We start from the raw sequence: 22,343 nt of genomic DNA, 5'->3' as shown, positions 1-22,343 counted from the left end.
TCTAGCCCTAATAGAATATGCAATCACATAATGTCAGGTTTCCAAATATTACTTAGAAATTATTATGGATTTGTGTTTAAGCCTGAGTAAATATTTCCTAACTCAGTGTATTGTGTTTTATCATTTTTTTTTTCTCACGTCAAAGCAGTTGCTTTCGATTTTAATCCATAATACAAAGTACACACTTCAAAGTTCAGCTCAACCTACTATAAACTCATTGGAATTGTTAAGGAGAAATCTTTGGATTGTGAGTTTCATGCATTTGGTTTAAGATTTAATTCAAGCAGCAGTTAACCATGAAGACTGTGCAAGGCTTCTGCATCCTTTTCGTGCTGCAGCTATGTCTCCTTGACTCTGGGAGGATGGGCAAAGTTCTTGTATGGCCTATGGATTTTAGTCACTGGATTAATTTACAAGTTATTCTAGAAGAGCTTCACCTTCGTGGGCATGAGATAACTCTCCTGGTACCATCACAAAGTCTTGTGATTGATCGTACAAAGATTCCCTATCATGTGGAGATCCTCCAGGTTTCAGTGACTAAAGAAACTTTCATAGAAGAGCTCAGTACCATTCTCTATGAAGAAATTATTGAACTGCCAAAAGTCTCATGGTGGGAAATGCAAATAAAACTGGCAAACCTGGACAAAAAATTTTTATTATCAAGCAAAAGAGTGTGTGACAGTGCTATCACAAACAAGGAGTTACTCGGCAGGCTACAGGCAGCCAAGTTCGATGTCTGTATTGCCGACCCTTTAAGTTTTTGTGGGGAACTTGTGTCTGAACTCCTGAATATTCCATTTATATACACTTTTCGGTTTTTCTCTGGGAATGTCATTGAAAGACTGTGTGCTGGGCTTCCTATGCCTTCTTCATATGTTCCTGGTGTCACATCAAGACTGACAGACAAGATGACTTTTATGCAGAGGCTGGAGAACTGGTTACTGTATACAGTGAGTGACATGATATATCCATATTATGTATTTCCAGAATGGGATGAATATTACAGCAAGGTTTTAGGTAAGAATAATGTGTATATAATAAATACTTATATTCTATAAATAATATAAACATTTATCTGACTGTATGAAAACTTACAAATGGTATTTTAGGGTGACTACACTGTTTTGAATGTAAAAATTAATAACACTTTTTTTTGTTTTGTTTTGTGTTATATGATTAAATAATAATAACATTCCATCTTCTAGGGGATCTTCCCAACCCAGAGATCGAACCCAGGTCTCCTGCATTGCAGGCTGATTCTTTACCATTAGAGCCACCAGGGGAACCCTGATATATATCCAAGAAGGAATATTCTCTATATTTAGGTTTCTGTTTTTGGAGTGTCTGGAAAACCCAAATCAGACAGCATGCTTAATTTCCATAACCTTGGAGTACTCTGTGTTCTGCTTCTCCTCTTTCACAACCTGATTTCTTTCTGATTAACCTGTTCTTCTTATGGCTTTATATTTGTGTTCTATGAAAGAATAGTTAATTGATGACCAGGTTTGCAATGTGGTGAGCATGAAACTAGAAAATAAATAATGTAGTTTGGTTTCATTTGTTCTTGTCTTGAAAAGTGTAAAAACCAAAGACGATTTTTTACTTTTCTTATAGGACCATGCTTCTAGATTTTCTAACTCACTTCAGTGTTTTGTTCTTCTTCTACTTAAGGTTAGAGTTCATTGGAGGTCAACTATTGACTTTTGACCCTGCGCACAAGCTTTTTCTCTATTTTAGCAAGCCCATGTACCCCTTCTAGTTTGCATTTTTCATTATGTTTATGTGATTATGATAAGGAAATTTTGCATAAGAGGTAACTTACCTTTGAGAAAGCAGTACCTTTCATATATTATTTAGTTAGATTTTTTTGAGGTATTATTAACATGCAACACTGTATTAGTTTCAGATAGTGACAAAAAATTAGTTCATAGTCAACCTAGAATAGTATGGAAGATTTCATTTGAGTCAATCTGAGGATTATAACCCTGGAGAAAATCTGTCAGGAAGCTCGGAGGAATGCTCTGCCCATTAGAAGTTAAAGAACCGTCACATAAGTTTTTGAGGGAAGTGGTTATTCTTGAAAGTTATACATCAGAACATTATATTGCCAGTTTATGTAGTCCTAAAAAGTGAGTAGTGGGTCATTGTGACCCCTTAAAAGATCAAGGAAAGAATGTTAGCTCATAATGAGTTACCTTACTGGTGCCAGGAGGAAACTACTTTTTTTGTAGAGTAAACTTTCCTGTGTCTTCTGAGGGGTCTAGTTAATGTATAATGCAGAAGCACATTGCACACTAAAGCAGGGAGTGCGGGGCAGTGGGTCAACTGGTAGAGAAATTTTTATGCATAATTTTGCTTGCCGACTTAAAATAATTTTGTTTCAACACAGGTATACAACAAGATGATTAGATATTTGCACCTATTGTGAAATAATCACCAAATAACTGTAGATGATATCCATCACTACACATAAATACAAATGTTATTTATTTGAAAACTCTTAATTTCTACTTTTGTTATTTTTGAGATTGGACCCAAATACTGCATTTCACACTCTTTTCTTGACTGTGAGGACCATTCCCATTTCTTCTAAGTGATTCTTGCCCATGGTAGTAGATGCAATGGTCATATGAATTAAATTCACCCATTCCAGTTCATTTTAGTTCACTGATTCCTAACATGTCTATGTTCACCCTTGCTATCTCCTTTTTGATCACTTCCAATTTATGTTGATTTGTGGGCTGAACATTCCCGGTTCCTATGCAATATTTTTCTTACAGCATCGGACTTTACTTCTGTCATCAGTTACATCTAAACCTGGACATTGTTTTTGCTTTCACTCCATCTCTTCATTGTATCTGGAGTTATTTTTCTATTCTTCTCCAGTAACATATTGGGCTTCTACCGACCTAGGGAGTTTGTCTTTCAGTGTCACATCTTTTTGCCTTTTCATACTGTTCGTGGGGTTCTCAAGGCAAGAATACTGAAGTGATGTGGCATTGTCTTCTCCAGTGTATCAGGTTTTGCCAGAACTTTCTGCTGTGACCCACTCGTCTTGGGTGGCCCTACACGGCACGACTCACAGTTTCATTGAGTTAGACAAGGCTGTGGTGCATGTGATCAGTTTGGTTAGTTTTCTGTGTTTTTCATTGTGGTTTGCATTCTGTCTGCCCTCTGATGAAAAGGATAAGATTCTGGGGACCAGCCCCGGTGGATCCAGGGTAATTTAAAGCGGAGACAGTGTGGCGAGAAAGATATCTAGATTTAGAGAGAGATAAGGAAAGAGTTTGCAGTTAAGAGAATAGAGGAGAGAAAGAGGCTGTATTCCTTGGTTTTCGTAGAAAGCTAATAAAGCCTCAGGCAAGAGACTTACACCATCTACATAAGGCCACAGGAACCCGCTTGAATAGAGGAGGGTTCCCCTCCTTGGGTTCCCTTTCGTTTGGGTCTTAGAAGCCCAGGCAAATAAGTAGACATGATGAGCCTCTATGCTCCAGATGGGAATCAGCCAGAAAATAGAGTAAGAAAGAAAAGAAGACATGGGGGAAGCCAGATTAACAAGGAACAGGTTCATCCTTTATTTTCCAGGAAAGCTTTTATACTTTTTTTGTAAATAGAGATCAAGGGATAATACAAAGTCATGCAGGGTCAGCAGCCCTGAGCCTTATCGAGACCAGGCTTTCTCTCTGCATACCTAGCTGTATACACAGGTCTTAGGTGATTTACATCATCTTCTGGCCAGGAGGCCTATTAGTATTTTATGGCCCTTTTCTGATAAGGGTCTGTCAACCAGAAAACTTATTTGCCCTAAAAGTGTTGTTCTTACTAAAGTCTGGTGCCACTCTCAGAAAGCACTTATTAAGGTTACGTTCTTACATAGCCAGAACACAACAATTTATAACAAAGAAAGAGGAGTAAAGAAATTTATAACAAAGAGAAAATTCATTAACTCAAAAGTCTAGTATTGCTGACATCAAAACTACTATATATTTTTTTCTACATCCGGGTTACATTGATTTTATCCTCCAGGGACCTAAAAGATAAAGGATATGGAGGCCTGGCGGCAGTCATTAACTAAACAATGAAAACCGTCCACCAATATAATTCTTAGCTCCTTAAAAAGGGCTCTATATCTTTAAGATGGTTTTTCTTTATACTAAAATTTTTATTTTTATTTTTTTCAAATTCCTACTGTTTTATTTTTAAATTTTTATTTTTAGTTTATTTTGCTTTACAGTGCTGTATTGGTTTTGCCATACATTGACATGAATCAGCCACAGGTGTATATGAGTTCCCAATCCTGAACCCCCTTCCCACCTCCCACCCCATATCATCTCTCTGGATCATCTCCATGCACTAGCCCCAAGCATCCTGTATCCTGTATCAAACATAGACTGGCGATTCGTTTCTTACATGATAGTATACATGTTTCAATGCCATTCTCCCAAATCATCCCACCCTCTCCCTCTCCCACAGAGTCCGAAAGTCCATTCTTTACATCTGTGTCTCTTTTGCTGTCTCGCATACAGGATTATCATTACCATCTTTCTAAATTCCATACATATGTGTTAGTATACTGTATTGCTGTTTTTCTTTCTGGCTCACTTCACTCTGTATAATAGGCTCCAGTTTCATCCACCTCATTAGAACTAATTCAAATGTATTCATTTTAATGGCTGAGTAATACTCTACTGTGTATATATACCACGGCTTTCTTATCCATTCATCTGCTGATGGACATCTAGGTTGCGTCCATTTCCTGGCTATTATAAACAGTGCTGCGATGAACATTGGGGTACACGTGTCTCTTTCAATTCTGGTTTCCTCGGTGTGTATGCCCACCAGTGGAATTGCTGGGTCATAAGGCAGTTCTATTTGCAATTTTTTAAGGAATCTCCACACTGTTCTCCATAGTGGCTGTATTAGTTTACATTTCCACCAACAGTGTAAGAGGGTTCCCTTTTTTCCACACCCTCTCCAGCATTTATTGCTTGTAGACATTTGGATTGCAGCCATTCTGACTGGCATGAGATGGTACCTCATTGTGGCTTTGATTTGCATTTCTCTGACAATGAGTGATGTTGAACATCTTTTCATGTGTTTGTTAGTCATCTGTATGTCTTCTTTGGAGAAATGTCTATTTAGTTCTTTGGCCCATTTTTTGATTGGGTCGTTTATTTTTCTGGAGTGGAGCTGCATAAGTTGCTTGTATATTTTTGAGATTAGTTGTTTGTCAGTTGTTTCATTTGCTATTGTTTTCTCCCATTCAGAAAGCTGTCTTTTCACCTTGCTTATAGTTTCCTTTGTTGTGCAGAAGCTTTTAATTTTAATTAGATCCCATTTATTTATTTTTGCTTTTATTTCCAGTATTCTGGGAGGTGGATCATAGAGGATCCTGCTGTGATTTATGTCGGAAAGTGTTTTACCTATGTTCTCCTCTAGGAGTTTTATAGTTTTTAGTCTTACGTTTAGATCTTTAATCCATTTTGAGTTTATTTTTGTGTATGATGTTAGAAAGTGATCTAGTTTCATTCTTTTACAAGTGGTTGACCAGTTTTCCCAGCACCACTTGTTAAAGAGATTGTCTTTACTCCATTGTATATTCTTGCCTCCTTTGTTGAAGATAAGGTGTCCATAGGTGTGTGGATTTATCTCTGGGCTTTCTATTTTGTTCCATTGATCTATATTTCTGTCTTTGTGCCAGTACCATACTGTCTTGATGACATCTTTAAGATGTTTTTTTAAGCTTCGTGCCTCTTGCAGTTGGGGGGCTGTAAACAATCACATGCGGCGTAGTTGTAAAAATCCGGGTAAACCCATCAGGCAAGTTAGAGAGGCATCAGAGGGGTTTGAGCTGAGACACTCCTTTTATATGCAGGAGACTATTAACTGGAGCTTTAAGTTAACTTTTTCCAGAGAAAGGTGGTCGGGGATAGCCCCTGTTAATGTCTAACATGTTGGTGAAAGTCATAAATTAATAAGACAGACAGATTCTTGGTTTGGGGTAGATGCTAGAGAAGGCCCAGGGGGGTTTCCTCAAGGCTTGATCTCACCTTTGCCTATCAGGCCTCTTCCTCATGACCTTTGCCATGTGTGGGATTCCCCATGCTGGCTCCCAGCAATAAGAGGCTTATGCAAGTTTCCTGATGGTAGAGCCTGTTGTGCAAGGGAAGCAGTTCTGTTCTGATTGGCAGGGCCATGCTCAGTGAACCTTTAATCCAATTTTCTGCTGATGGGCAGGGCTGGGTTCCTTCCCTGTTGTTTACCTTGAGGCCAATCTTTCAACACATGCCTCTATCAGAGACTCCTGGACACTCAAAGGCAAGTCTGGCTCGGTCTCCCACAGCCTCCAAAGTCAAATTCCCTGTGGGTTCTCAGTTACATTGCCAGATTCCTGGACTGGAAAATCTGTCCTAAGAAAATCTGAACTTTTTTAACAGCGTGGGAAAATCTTTAGTATAATTGTTTTGCAGTTTGTTGATCATCTGCTCAGCGGCTTTATGGTGGGGCTAATGGTGACCTCCACCATGAGTCTCAGGCCACATATTGGGTAATCCAGGCCTGCTGCAGTTAGAGTCCCTGTCCCCGCAGCAGGCCACTGCTCACCCATACCTCTGCGGGAGACACTCAAACAATCAAAGGTAGGTCTCTCTCAGTCTCTGTGGGACGTCTGGGTCTTGGTGTGCACAAAAGTTTGTTTGAGTCCTCCAAGCATCTCTGGTGAGTATGAGGTTTGATTCTAAAAACAATTTTGCCCCTCCTACCATCTTATTGGGGCTTCTCCTTTGCCATTGGAATTGGGATTTTTTATTTTTTATTTTTTTTTGTTGGAATCCAACATTCTGTCCATGGTTGTAAAGCAGCTAGTTGCAACTTTGGAGTTCACACAGGATAAGATGAGCACATGACCTTTTAGTCTGCCATCTTGTTTGTTGATGTCCTTTTCATCATAAGGGACTGACAGGCAAAAGCAGGAAGTCAAGAGATAGCTGGAGCAACAGGCAAATTGGCTATGGAGTACAAAATGAAGTGGGGCAAAGGCTAACAGGGTTTTGTCAAGAGAAGGCAATGGTCATAGCAAACACCCTCTTCAACAGCACAAGAGAAGTCTCTAGACATGGACATCACCAGATAGTCAAAATCAAAATCTGATTGATTATATTCCTTAGAGTAGAAGATGGAGAAGAACTATACAGATAGCAAAAAACAAGACTGGGAGTTGATTCTGGCTCAGATCATGAACTCCTTATTACTCAATTCAGACTTTAATTGAAGAAAGTAGGGAAAGCCACTGGGCCATTCAGGTATGACCTAAATCAAATCTATTGTGAGTATACAGTAGAAATTACAAATAGATTTAAGGGATGAGATCTGATAGATAGAGTGCCTGAAGAACTAAGGATGGAGGTTCATGACATTGTACAGGAAGCAGTGATCAAGACTATCTCCAAAAAAAAGAAATGCAAAAGGCTAAACATCTGAGGAATCCTCACAATTAGCTGACAAAAGAAGAGAAGCTAAAGGCAAAGGAGAAAAGGAAAGATAAAAGCATCTGAATGCAGAGTTCCAAAGAGTAGCAAAGAGAGATAAGAAAACTTTCCTAAGTGAACAGTGCAAAGAAATAGAGGAAGATAATACAATAGGAAAGACTAAAGATCTCTTCAAGAAAATTAAAGACACCAAGAAAATATTTCATGCAAAGATGGGCACAATAAAGGACAGAAATGGTATGGACCTAACAGAAGCAGAAGATAATAAGAAGAGGTGGCAAGAATACACAGAGGACTGCATAAAAAAGATCCTCATGACCCAGATAACCATGATGGTGTATTAACACACATAGAGCCAGACATCCTGGAGTCTGAAGTTAAGTGGGCCTTAGGAAGCATCACTATGAACAAAGCTAGTGGAGGTGATGGAATTCCAGCTGAACTATTTCGAGTCCTAAAAGATGATGCTGTGAAAGCACCACACTCAATATGCCAGCAAATTTGGAAAACTCAGAAGTGGCCACAGGACTGGAAAAGGTCAGTTTTCATCCAGTCCCAAAGAAAAGCGATGCCAAAGAATGCTCAGACCTCCACACAATTGCACTCACCTCACATGCTAGCAAAGTAATGCTGAATATTCTCAAAGCCAGGCTGCAACACTGCGGATGTTCAAGCTGGATTTAGAAAAGGCCAAAGAATCAGAGATCAAATCGCCATCATCTGTTGGATCATAGAAAAATTGAGAGCTCCGGAAAAACATCTAGTACCACTTTATTGAAACATCAAAAACTTTGACTGTGTGGATTACAAAATAATGCAAAAATTCTTCAAGAGATGGGAATACCAGACTACATTACCTGACTCCTGCAAAGCTTATATGGAGTTCAAAAGGATTAGTCGGAACTGGAAATGGAACAACAAACTGGTTCCAAATAGGGAAAGGAGTACATCAAGGCTGTATATCCTCTCCCTGCTTATTTAAATTATATGCAGAGTACATCATGAAAAATGCCAGGATCGATGAAGCACAAGCTGGAATCTAGATTGCCAAGAGAAATACCAAAAACCTCAGATATGCAAATGACACCACCCTTATGGCAGAAAGTCAAGAGGAACAACAGAGACACTTCATGAAGGTGAAAAAGGAGAGTGAAAAATTGGTTTAACACAACATTCAAAAAATGAAGATCATGGCATCTGGCCCATCACTTAATGGAAAAAGATGGGGAAAACAATGGAAACAGTGAGAGACTTTGCTTTCTTGGGCTCCAAAATCACTGCAGATAATGATTGCAGCCATGAAATTAAAAGACCCTTACACTTTGGAAGAAAAGCTATGACAAAACTAGACAGCATATTAAAAAGCAGAGACATTATTTAAGTAACAAATGTCCATATAATCAAAGCTATGGTTTGACCAGTAGTTTTATATTGATGCAACATTTGGACCATAAAGAAGGCTGATCATAGAAGAATTGATCCTTTTGAACTGTGGTGTTGGAAAAACATCTTGAGGGTCCCTTAGACTGCAAGGAGATCAAACCAGTCAATCCTAAAGGAAATCAATCCTGAGTATTCATTGGAAGGACTGATGCTAAAGCTGAAGCTCCAATATTTTGGCCACCCGATGTAAAGAACCGACTTACTAGAAAAGATCCTGATGCTGGGCAAGATTTAAGGCAGGAGGAAATGGAGATGACAGAGGATCAGCTGTTTGGATGGAACTACCATCTCAGTGAACGTGAGTTTTTTCAGGCTCCGGGAGATGGTGAAGAATAGGAAAGCCTGGATTGCTGTAGTTGATGGTGCCATGAAATGTAGGACATGAATGAATGACTGAACAAGAACAATAACCACGCCTACACAGACAAAGGGTTTGCAAATGTTGTTGTTGTTGTTGTTTTCTATTTTCATAGGCTGCCTTCTTGTTCGTTGATCATTTCTCTTACTGTGCAGTGTGCAGCGGCCACTATTTGGAAGTAGTTCACCTAATTCATTTTTTTATTTTGTTACTTATACGTTCAGTTCAGTTCAGTAGCTCAGTCATGTCTGATTCCTTGAAACCCCATGGATAACAGCATGCCAGGCTTCCCTGTACATCACCAATCCCCTTAGCCTACTCAAACTCACATCCATAGAGTCAGTGATGCCATCCAACCATCTTATCCTCTGTCATCCACTTCTTCTCCTGCCTTCAGTCTTGCCCAGCATCAGGTTCATTTCCAGTGAATCAGTTCTTTGCATCAGGTGGCCAACATATTGGAGCTTCAGCTTCAGCATCACTTCTTCCAATGAATATTCAGGACTGATTTCGTTTAGGAATGACGGGTTTGATCTCCTTGCAATCCAAGGTATGCTCAAGAATTTGTTCTAACAGCACAGTTCAAAATTATCCATTCTTCAGTGCTCAGTTTTCTTTACAGTCCAAATCCATTCATACATGACTACTGGAAAAACCATAGCTTTGATTAGATGGCCCTTTATCAGAAAAGTAATGTCTCTGGACTTTAATATGCTGTATAGGTTGTTCATAGCTTTTCTTCCAATGAGCAAGCATCTTTTAACTTCATTTCTGCAATCATTATCTACAGTGATTTAGGTGCCCCCCAAAATAAAGTCTCTCAGTGTTTCCATTGTTTCACCATCAATTTGCCATTAAGTCATGGGACTAGGTGCTATGATCCTCATTTTTTGAATATTGAGTTTTAAGACAACTTTTTCACTCTCCTCATTCACTTTCATCAAGAGGCTCCTTAGTTACTGTTGGCTTTCTGCCAGGATGGTGGTGTCATCTGCATATCTGAAGTTATTGATGTATGTCCCTGCCATCTTCATTCCAGCTTGTGCTTCATCTATCCTGGCATTTTTCAAGATGTACTCTGCATATAAGTTAAATAAGCAGGGTGACAGTATACAACTTTGACATACTCTTTTCCCTATTTGGAACAAGTCTGTCGTTCCATATCCAGTTCTAATTGTTGCTTCTTGATCTGCACACAGATTTCTCAGGAGGCAAGTATGTTGGCCTGATATTCCCATCTCTTAAATAATTTTTCCATTATTTTGTAATCCACACAGTCAAGGGCTTTGAGATAGTCAATAAAGCAGAAGTAGATGTAGTAGTAGTAGAAGAGAGTGAAAAAGTTTGTTTAAAACTCAACATTCAGTAAACTAAGATCATGGCATCTAATCCCATCACTTCATGGCAAATAGGAAAACAGTGGAAAAGTGACAGACTTTAATTTTGGGGGCTTCAAAATCACTTCAGGTGGTGACTACAGCCATGAAATTATAAGAATGCTTGCTCCTTGAAAGAAAAATTATGACCAACCTAGACAGCTTATTAAAATGCAGAGACATTTCTTTGCCAACAAAGGCCCATCTAGTCAAAACTATGGGTTTTTTCAGTAGTAATATATGGATATGAGTGTTGGACTCTAAAAAATTCTGAGCACTGAAGAATGCTTTTGATGCTTTTGAACTGTGGTGTTGGAGAAGACTCTTGAGAGTCCCTTGGACTACATGGAGATCCAACTAGTCCATCTTAAAGGAAATCAGTCTTGAATATTTGTTGGAAGGACTGATGCTCAAGCTGAAACTTCAATACTTTGGTCACATGATGTGAAAAACTGGCTCATTTGAAAAGACCTTGGGCTGGGAAAGACTGAAGGGAGGAGGAGAAGGGGATGACAGAAGATGAGATAGTTGGATGGCATCACCGATTCAATAGACATGAGTTTTAATATTTCTGCGAGTTGGTGATGGACAGGGAAGCCTGGTGTGCTGAAGTCCATGGAGTCACAAAGAGTCAGACATGACTGACCGACTGAACTGAACTGAGCTGGTGCAATATTGTTCTTTACAGCATCAGATTTACTTCAATCACAAGTCACATTTACACCTGGGCATTGTTTTTGCTTTGGTCCATCACTTCATTCTTTCTTGGGTTATTTCTCCACTCTTCTCCAGTAGCATATTGGGCACCTACCGGACTGAAGTATTCATCTTTCAGTGTCATATCTTTTTGCCTTTTCATATTGCTCATGGCGTTCTCAAGGAAAGAATATTTATGTGGTTTGCCATTCTCTTCTTCAGTGGACTACATTTTGTCAGAACTTTCCATCATGACCGCTCCGTCTGTGCAGCCCTAAATGTCATGGGTCACAGTTTCATTGAGTTAGACGAGGCTGTGGTCCATGTCACTTTTATTTGTTATGTATGATTGTGGTTTTCATTCTGCCTGCCCTTTGATGAATAAGGATAAGAGGCTTATGAAGCTTCCTGATGGGAGAGTCTTGGATTACCATGATATTGAATGCTTTGCCTTGGAAACGAACAGAGATCATTCTGTCATTTTTGAGACTGCATTAATCTCAAATTGATGGTTGGATGGCATCATCGACTCAGTGGACATGGGTCTGGGTGGACTCTGCGAGTTGATGGACAGGGAGGCCTGGTGTGCTGCTGTTCGTGGGGTCGCAAAGAATAAGGAACGACTGAGCGAGTGAACTGAACTGAAATGATGGGAGAGCCTAATTGTGGGGGAAACTGGGTCTTGTTCTAATGTGTGGGGCCATACTCAGTCAAACTTTAATCCAATTTTCTCCTGAGGGGTGGGGCTGTGTTCAGTTTAGTTCAGTTCAGTCTCTCAGTCGTGTCTGACTCTTTGCGAGCCCATGAATCACAGCATGCCAGGCCTCCCTGTCCTTCACCAACTCCTGTAGTTCACTCAGACTCACATCCATCAAGTCTGTGATGCCATCCAGCCATCTCATCCTCTGTCGTCCCCTTCTCCTACTGCCCCCAATCCCTCCCAGCATCAGAGTCTTTTCCAATGAGTCAACGCTTTGCATGAGATGACCAAAGTACTGGAGTTTCAGCTTTAGCATCATTCCTTCCAAAGAAATCCCAGGGCTGATCTCCTTCAGAATGGACTGGTTGGATCTCCTTGCAGGCCAAGGGACTCTCAAGAGTCTTCTCCAACACCACAGTTCAAAAGCATCAAATCTTCAGTGCTCAGCTTTCTTCACAGTCCAACTCTCACATCCATACATGACCACTGGAAAAACCATAGCCTTGACTAGGCGGACCTTTGTTAGCAAAGTAATGCCTCTGCTTTTGAATATACTGTCTAGGTTGGTCATAACTTTCCTTCCAAGGAGTAAGTGTCTTTTAATTTCATGGCTGCAATCACCATCTGCAGTGATTTTGGAGCCCCAAAATATAAAGCCTGACACTGTTTCCACTGTTTCCCCATCTATTTCCCATGAAGTGATGGGACCAGATGCCATGATCTTCGTTTTCTGAATGTTGAGCTTTAAGCCAATTTTTTTACTCTCCTGTTTCACTTTTATCAAGAGGCTTTTTAGCTCCTCTTCACTTTCTGCCATAAGGGTGGTGTCATCTGCACATCTGAGGTTATTGATATTTCTTCTGGTAATCTTGATTCCAGCTTGTGCTTCTTCCAGCTCAGCGTTTCTCATGATGTACTCTGCATATAAGTTAAATAGGCAGGGTGAAAATATGCAGCCTTGACATACTTCTTTTCCTATTTGGAACTAGTCTGTTGTTCCATGTCCAGTTCTAACTGTTGCTTCCTGACCTGCATACAGGTTTCTCAAGAGGCAGGTCAGGTGGTCTGGTAGTCCCATCTCTTTCAGAATTTTCCACACTTTATTGTGATCCACACAGTCAAAGGCTTTGGCATAGTCAATAAACCAGAAATAGATGTTTTTATGGAACTCTCTTGCTTTTTCCATGATCCAGCAGATGTTGGAAATTTGGTCTCGGGTTATTCTGCCTTTTCTAAAATCAGCTTGAACATTTAGAATTTCACGGTTCATGTATTGCTGAAGCCTGGCTTGGAGAATTTTGAGCATTACTTTACTAGTGTGTGAGATGAGGGCCATTGTGCAGTAGGTTGAGCATTCTTTGGCATTGCCTTTCTTTGGGATTGGAATGAAAACTGACTTTTCCAGTCCTGTGGCCACTGCTGAGTTTTCCAAATTTGCTGGCATATTCAGTGCAGCCCTTTCACAGCATCATCTTTCATTTGAAATAGCTCAACTGGAATTCCATCACCTCCATTAGCTTTCTTCGTAGTGATGCTTTCTAAGGCCCACTTGACTTCGCATTCCAGATTATCTGGCTTTAGCTGAGTGATCACACCATCATGATTATCTGGGTCATGAAGATCTTTTTTGTATACTTCTTCTGTATATTCTTGCCTCCTCTTCTTAATATTTTCTTCTTCTATTAGGTTCATACCATTTTTTTGGTCTATATTGAGCCCATCTTTACATTAAATGTTCCCTTGGTATCTCTAATTTTCTTGAAAAGATCTCTAGTCTTTCTCATTATTTTGTTTTTCTCTATGTCTTTCCACGGATCCCCAAGGAAGGCTTTCCTATCTCTATTTGCTATTCTTTGGAACTCTGCATTCAGATGGATATATCTTTTTTTTTTCTCTCTGTCTCTCTCTCTCTCTTTTTTTTTTTTTGCTTCTTTTTTTTCACAGCTATTTTTAAGGCCTCCTCAGACTACCATTTTGCTTTTTGCATTTCTTTTCGTGGTGATGGTCTTGATCCTTGGCTCCTATACAATGTCAGGAACCTAAGCATAGTTCATCAGGCACTCTGTCTATCAGATTTAATCCCTTGAACCTATTTCTCACTTCCAGTGTATAGTAAGGGATTTGATTTAGGTCATACCTGAATGATCTAGTGGCTTTCCCTACTTTCTTTGATTTATCTGAATTTGGCCATAAGGAGTTCATGATCTTAGTCACAGTCAGCTTCCAGTCTTGTTTTTGCTGACTGTATAGAGCTTCTCCATCTTTCACTGCAGAGCATAATAAATCTGATTTTGGTTTTGACCATCTGGTGTTATGCATTTGTAGAGTCTTTCCTTGTGTTGTTGGAAGAGGGTGTTTTCTATGAACAGTGCATTCTCTTGGCAGAACTCTATTAGCCTTTGCCCTGCTTAATTCTGTACTCCAATGCCAAACTTGCCTGTTATTCCAGGTATTTCTTGACCTCCTGCTTTTGCATTCATCCCCTATAATGAAAAGAACATCTTTTTTGGGTGTTAGTTCTTGAAGGTCTTGTAGGTCATCATAGAACCATTCAAATTCATCTTCCTCAGCATTGTCAGTCAGTCAGTTCAGTCACTCAGTTTTGTCAGACTCTTTGCCACCCCATGGCTTACAGCATGCCAGGTCTCCCTGTCCATCACCAACTCCCGGAGTTCACTCAAACTCATGTCCATTGAGTTGGCGACGCCATCCAACCATCTCATCCTCTGTCATCCCCTTCTCCTCTCACCTGTAATCTTTCCTAGCATCAGGGTCTTTTCAAATGAGTCAGCGCTTCACATCAGGTGCCAAAATCTTTAACATTACTGGTCGTCAAACCCATGCCTCCACTGGAGACTCCTCAACATTCATAGGCAAGTCTGACTCAGTCTCTTGTGGGGACACTACTCATTTCTCCTGGTTGCTGGTGTTGCAAGATTGTTTCTTGTGCTCTCCAAGTGTCTGTTTCTCCAATCCTGTGGAAGAACATTATAGAAAGTTCTATAATGATGTCCCACTAACCTCCAAAGTTATATTCCCTGGGGTTCTCATCTGCTCACCAGCTCTATGGTGGGGCTAATGGTGACCTCCTCCAAGAGGGCTTATGCCACATGGTGCATGACACAGGTCTGCTGCAGTCATAGCCCTTGTCACTGCGGCAGGCCACTGCTGACCTATACCTCAATCAAGGGCAGGAGACAATCAAGGGCAGTTCTGGCTCAGTTTCATTGGGACCTCTGGATCTTGGTGTGCACAAGATTTTGTTTGAGCCCTCCAAGCATTTCTGGTGAGTATGGCATTTGATTCTAACTGCAATTTCCCCCCTTCTACTGTCTTGTTGGGGCTTCTCCTTTGCCCTTGGACCTGGGGTATCTTCTTTTTGGGGGAAATCCAACCTTCTCCTGTCAATGGTTGTTTAGCAGCTAGTTGCAATTTTAGAGTTCACACAGGAGAAGATGAGTGCACATCCTTCTACTTCACTATCTTAATATCAAGATACAGTCCTGGAATTCTCCAGGACAGAATATTGGAGTGGGTAGCCTTTCCCTTCTCCAGAGGATCTTCCTAACCCAGGGATCAAACCCAGGTCTCCCACATTATAAGCAGATTCTTTACCAGCTGAGCCACCAAGGAAGCCCACTTATACGTTAGGTATCATATTGAAATTCACTGACACTATGAATGTCAAGAATTATTTCCTTTTGTTTTCTTTGAGTAATTTTTTGGTTTTAGGTCTTATATTTAATAAATACTTGGTAAATAGAAGAAACACATTTCTTTTTATTCTCATCAGTGTTAAAATGCTATAAGTTATGGATATAATTTGGCTATTCAGAATTTAAAATTTTCATTATATTATATACTCAGTTCACTTCAGTTCAGTTCAGTTGCTCAGTAGTGTCCAACTATTTGCGACCCCATGAATCACAGCATGCCAGGCCTCGCTGTCCATCACCATCTCCTGGAGTTCACTCAGACTCACGTCCATCGAGTCCGTGATGCCATCCAGCCATCTCATCCTCGGTCGTCCCCTTCTCCTCCTGCCCCCAGTCCCTCCAAGCATCACAGTCTTTTCCAATGAGTCAACTCTTCGCATGAGGTGGCCAAAGTACTGCAGTTTCAGCTTTAGCATCATTCCTTCCAAAGAAATCCCAGGGCTGATCTCCTTCAGAATGGACTGGTTGGATATCCTTGCAGGCCAAGGGACTCTCAAGAGTCTTCTCCAACACCACAGTTCAAAAGCATCAATTCTTTGGTGCTCAGCCTTCTTCACAGTCTAACTCTCACATCCATACATGACCACAGGAAAAACCATAGTCTTGACTAGACTGACCTTAGTTGGCAAAGTAATGTCTCTGCTTTTGAATATACTGTCTAGGTTGGTCATAACTTTCCTTCCAAGGAGTAAGCGTCTTTTAATTTCATGGCTGCAGTCACCATCTGCAGTGATTTTGGAGCCCAAAAAGATAAACTCTGACACTGTTTCCACTGTTTCCCCATCTATTTCCCATGAAGTGATGGGACAGGATGCCATGATCTCCGTTTTCTAAATGTTGAGCTTTAAGCCTACTTTTTCGCTGTTCTCTTTCACTTTCATCAAGAGGCTATTTAGTTCCTCTTCACTTTCTGCCATAAGGGTGGTGTCATCTGCATATCTGAGGTTATTGATATTTCTCCTGGCAATCTTGATGCCAGCTTCTGTTTCTTCCAGTCCAGGGTTTCTCATGATGTACTCTGCATAGAAGTTAAATAAGCAGGGTGAAAATATACAGCCTTGACATACCTCTTTTCCTTTTTGGAACCAGTCTGTTGTTCCATGTACAGTTCTAACTGTTGCTTCCTGACCTGCATACAGATTTCTCAAGAGGCAGATTAGGTGGTCTGGTATTCCCATCACTTTCACACTTTTCCACAGTTTATTGTGATCCATACAGTCAAAGGCTTTGGCATAGTCAATAAGCCAGAAATAGATGTTTTTCTGGAACTCTCTTGCTTTTTCCATGATCCAGCGGATGTTGGCAATTTGATCTCTGGTTCCTCTGCCTTTTGTAAAACCAGCTTGAACATCACGGAGTTCACAGTTCACATTGCTGAAGCCTGGCTTGGTTGCAATGCATAATTAGGAAATTTTATCTATAAAATTATAAATATATTAATTAATATATATTTATACATATAAAATATATCAACATATAATAAATAGATGCATGAATATAAATTTATGTATAAAATATGAATTAATAAATAATTTGTAAAATTATTCATTAAAGCATGTCATAGTTAAGTTCAAATAATTTATGAGAAAATAACCAAGAATGACAGCATTCATTTTAAAAACTTGATAAACTCTCTATAAAACTTTCAGGAGATATAAGAATTTTAGGATAAGCATAGTAGGTTAGAGAAAACAATGGTCAAAAAATACCATATAGAGCAATAGAATCATGATTTGGGAGATGGTATTTTCTGCCAGACAGACATATAACAATTAACAACTAACTTCAAAGTATATTATCTCAAAAGTTCAGAGTAAATTAAAAAGTAAATGACAAAGTAAAACCTATGTACATTTTCCTAAAGATATGTGTGGAGTATTAAAGTGGATATTGCAATTACCAGAATAAAACCCCTCATTTACTGAGATTTTCCTTGATCTGTTATGCAGATACATCTTCCTAGGAGTTCAAAATCCCTTATATTCTCTAATCTAGCACACTTAGAACATCACAGAAAATATTCAAAAAGCCATGTAGTGAGAAACTACATGGCTATGGTTTCCTCCTATCGGTGACATGAAGCACATATTTCTAAAGGACACCAAAACTCTGGGTAAGATTCACTATAAAATAGAAATTATTTCACCACTAGATCATTATGCAGTGCAATATATTCACCAAAGAGGACAAAATATTGTAAAATAGGAAATTTCATTTACTATAGCAAAGGAGACAATCATTTTAATTGTATTAAAAGTACTCAGAATGTAATTAGTTATGACAACACACTTGAAAATAATAGAAAAAAAGATGAGTAAAACGCAAGTTGTTTTTCAACATAATCAGAGGCTTTTGGAGCAATGAGGATGAGATAAATTGGAATTCCAGAAAAAAAGGTGCAACTCTACCACAGAAGGCTGAGAATCACTACCTAAGTTTCTTGTACTTACAGGAGCACCTGAGTGGGCTCAGGGTTAGATCAAGATGAAAGACTCCATTGACAGAGAGAAAGCAACAGGCGTTTGGCTTGCTCCATACTTAAATCTGTGTTTGAAAGTGAAAGTCGCTCAGTCCTGTTGGATTCTTTGTGACCCCTTGGACTATACAAGTCCATGGAATTCTCCAGCCCAGAATATTGGAGTGGGTAGCTTTTTCCTTCTCAAGGGGATGTTCCCAACCCAGGGATCGAACCCAGGTCTCTGGCATTTCAGGCGGATTCTTTACTAGTTGAATCACAAGGGAAGCCCAAATCTGTGCTTATTTATTCATAATCTGACTATGTGTACTCTTCAGGGTAAAAGGCCAATTGATTTAACCTGGGTTGCATAGGTTCAGTATTGGTCTTTAAGAATTTACTTAGAAAATTCGGTGAAGATATATCTCTCATTCAACATATCAGATTCCTTTCCCTCTATTATCCTTCATTTTTATTCAGGAAAACCTACCACACTATGTGAGACCATGGGGAAAGCTGACATGTGGTTGTTTCGAAGTTACTGGGATTTTGAATTTCCTCAACCTTACTTACCTAATACTGAATTTGTTGGAGGACTGCACTGCAAGCCTGCAAAGCCCCTACCTAAGGTAATTAAATGTGCTTATTATTGTCTTACATGAATGATATGTGAAGTGTTAGTCACTCAGTCATACCCAACTCTTTGCAACCCCATGGACTGTAACCCACCAGGCTCTTCTGTCCATGGAATTTTCCAGCTAAGAATACTGGAGTGGAATTGCCATTCCCTTCTCCATGGAATCTTCCCAACCCAGCTATGAGTATTTACCTCTTAAAATGATTTCTGGTTTATTGTTAACAATATTTGATCCCCAAACAGAGAAAACAGACATAGAATTTAATGGTCATTATTTTCTTAGACTATACACTACAGTAAGAAGATGAGTAGCCTTTATTTTGGATTATGTATTATTATCTAAGGAAGTAGTCCTCATAATTTTCTTTTCTTGTTCAAAGTCCATTAACTATTCATGAAAATGTGTTTTATATAAATTTTAAAATATTTCCTAGTATCTTACAAATACTATGCTATAATTGAACATAAAGATATTATATCTCAAGTCAAATCATCTCCCAACATAGTGTAATGGTTAACTTTAAGTGTCAACTTACCTGGCCAGGAAACCAGGTGTTTAGACAAACATTTTTCTAGAACTTACTGAGAGGCTATTTTTAGATGAAATCAACTTTGAAATATGTGGACCTTGATTAAACAAATTACTCTCCATTATGTGGGTAAACCTCATTCAATTAGTTGAAGATGTGACTAGAACAAAAGACTGAATTATGCCAGTAGTCAACCTTCAGACTTGAACTACAGCAGTGGCTCTTTGAGTCTCCAGCCCAATGTACTGTTCTGCAGATTAAATTTGACATCCTCCATAACCATGTGTGTGAGCTAAGTCACTTCAGTGTTGTCTGACAGTTTACAACCTCATATACTGCAATCTGCCAGACTTCTCTGTTCATGGGATTTTCCAGGCAAGATTATTGGAATTGGTTGCCATATCCTTCTCCAAAAACCATGTGAGAAGTCCCTTAATATAAATATCTTCCCTGTCTTTCTATTTCATGCCTCACACACTTTTTTTTTTTGTCATACTTAATTGGCTTAGTTTTGCTAGTATTTTAACAGAGGATGAAAAGATTTATTTCAGTATGATTATATATGTTGTTTTTATTTTTAATTCAAAGCTATATATTTCTACTACTATATTCCTATCATCCTCAGAGTATGCTTTATAGGTATTTCTGCATTACTTGTCTGGTCAGGAGTTACATGGCTACCTCATTCCTAATTGTATATGTGGAAGCTTATATTAAAAAACAAATATAATCAAAGTAAAAGCAAATAGAAATTTAGAAAACAGAGAAAAGTAAATATACCAATATTGTGTCATTGTACTGACCATGATTCAGCAGAAAAAATGAAAACAAGCTTATTAGCATCTAAGGCTAAATAAAAATTGCAGCACCAGAGCTATTTAACTTAAAGGTAGAAATTTTCTCTGCCAGCTACTGCTGTGTAGATTTGGACTAATTACTTAACCTTAGGGAGGTAGATTTCCCATCTGAAAATGTGTACATATCTCATAAAATCACCATATATCTTAGTTAAATGATATATGTAAGGAGCTCAGCAAATGGCAAAAGATAACAGGCAGTCAATAATTTGTAAACACAAACACACATGTCAAAGACAAACTCATACCTCAAATATGCTTTACTAAATGAGCCTTTAGTAACAATAATTTTTAATTTGCCATCTATTATACACTGAAATCATTAACATATGAAAGTACAGAATTGTTCTAATAAATCAGACACATTGACAAGAGTGTGACATCTATTATAACTGTAAGCTTTTATATTACAAAGACTGTTTTCTTCATAGGAGCTCGAAGAGTTTGTTCAAAGCTCTGGAGAAGATGGAGTTGTGGTGTTTACTCTGGGGTCAATGATCAAAAACCTCTCAGAAGAAAAGTCTAATATGATTGCATCAGCCCTTGCCCAGATTCCACAGAAGGTCAGATAATATTTTTTTTTCAGAGACAACTGTTTTAAAATCCATGAAGTTCATAATAAAAGTATACTTGTAAAATGTAGGAAAGAGTATTGATATTGTTGGTCTCAAGTGAGCTCTAATGAAAGTGTGTAAATGATAAAAGGGGATATTTGATTGCTGTCTTGCTTTAAACCTGGCCTTATTAAGGAAATTCTATTGCATTATTGTCTTTAAATAATAAATGAAAATTAATCATTTGCTACTGTTAAATCATCAGTCAGCTTTGTGCATTAGGTTTTAAGGCATCCATGTAATGTAACACTTTTTGCTATTCTTATATTTCTTTAAATCTGAAGCATATAAACAAGTTGCAAATAACATGACAGAGAATAAAGGAAAAGATATTCAAAATAATAGGTTTGATTCTCAGAATGTCTTGGGACTATATTTTCTAGTAATTACTGATTTTGAGCATTGTCATAATTGAACCTGAAAATAAGAGCCTAGATTCTAAAAATAATCCTAAATAATGATTCTTCTAATAATGTTAAATAATGAATCCTAAAAATAATCCTAAATGAAATCCTAAATAGTGATTTTTCAACATTTAAAACTTTAACAATACAGTAAAAGATTTAGGAGTATACTTTACAATGTTCCAGCAAACTATAACTTTTTATTGATACCATTCTAGGTTTTAACTGAGTGACATCTTTTTTCTCAGTTCAGTTCAGTCGCTCAGTCATGTTCAACTCTTTGTGGCTCCATGGACTGCAGCACACTAAGCCTCCCTGTACATCACCAACTCCAATGGGTCAGGAAGATCCCCTGGAGGAGGGCATGGCAACCCACTCCAGTAATCTTACCTAGAGAATCCCCTTGGACAGAGGAGCCTGGCAGGCTGCAGTCCATGGGGTCACAAAGAGTCGGACACAACTGTGCAACTGGATGCCATGCCATGCAGTTGATGGTTACACCTTGTGGATGTTTTTAATGCCGCCAAACTCCAGACTTAGAATACTTTAAAATGATAAATGTCATTATGAATATTTTACTGTATAATTCTACATTAATGATAAGCATATAAACAATAGTTCAAAAGAGGTAAATAACATCCGTCCCCTTGCCTCTGAAATCTTTCTTTCAAAAGACTCCTTTACCAGAGTGGCCTAGTAACACCAGTATGTAGCTCTTTCAGATTCAGATTGTCATTCTTCATGTACATCTTCATCATTTTTCTTCATTGGGTTAAGTTAGAATTAACTTGAAGATGAAAGACTATTGACTAGGACCATTGCAAGCCTTTGAAAACATGGCTGTAATGTTTATGGTTTAAAAACATTCATTACCTAATCACATATGGACTCAGTTTGCTTGTGCATTACCTGGAGGCATCAAATTTGATTGAAGTGAAGTCACTCAGTCATGTCTGACTCTTCTCAACCCCATAGACTATAGCCTGCCAGGTTCCTCCATCCATGGAGTATTCCAGGTAAGGATACTAGAGTGGATTGCCATTTCCTTCTTCAGGGGATCTTCCTGA

The 22,343-nt window shown here is 38.8% G+C and overlaps 1 protein-coding gene across 3 annotated transcripts in view; it reads left to right on the top strand.

The window, feature by feature from the left end:
* Nucleotides 1-296: 296 nt before the first annotated feature.
* Nucleotides 297-22,343, top strand: part of LOC138082129 (UDP-glucuronosyltransferase 2B17-like) — a 43,485-nt gene continuing 21,438 nt past the window's right edge. Inside the window, exons 1-3 of one of the 3 annotated variants that reach the window (XM_068975410.1) lie at nt 297-1,017; nt 18,715-18,863; nt 20,690-20,821. In XM_068975410.1, the coding sequence (XP_068831511.1) occupies nt 297-1,017; nt 18,715-18,863; nt 20,690-20,821 (1,002 nt within the window). Of the gene's footprint in view, nt 1,018-6,523; nt 6,642-10,497; nt 10,509-18,714; nt 18,864-20,689; nt 20,822-22,343 lie in introns of those variants that run through there. The other 2 variants (XM_068975411.1, XM_068975412.1) reach the window with 2 other exon arrangements.

The sequence above is a fragment of the Capricornis sumatraensis genome, chromosome 7, assembly GCF_032405125.1.
Source record: "Capricornis sumatraensis isolate serow.1 chromosome 7, serow.2, whole genome shotgun sequence".
Lineage (NCBI taxonomy): Eukaryota > Metazoa > Chordata > Mammalia > Artiodactyla > Bovidae > Capricornis > Capricornis sumatraensis.
Note: the sequence above shows the minus strand (reverse complement) of the source record. Positions and strands in the feature narration are given on the sequence as shown.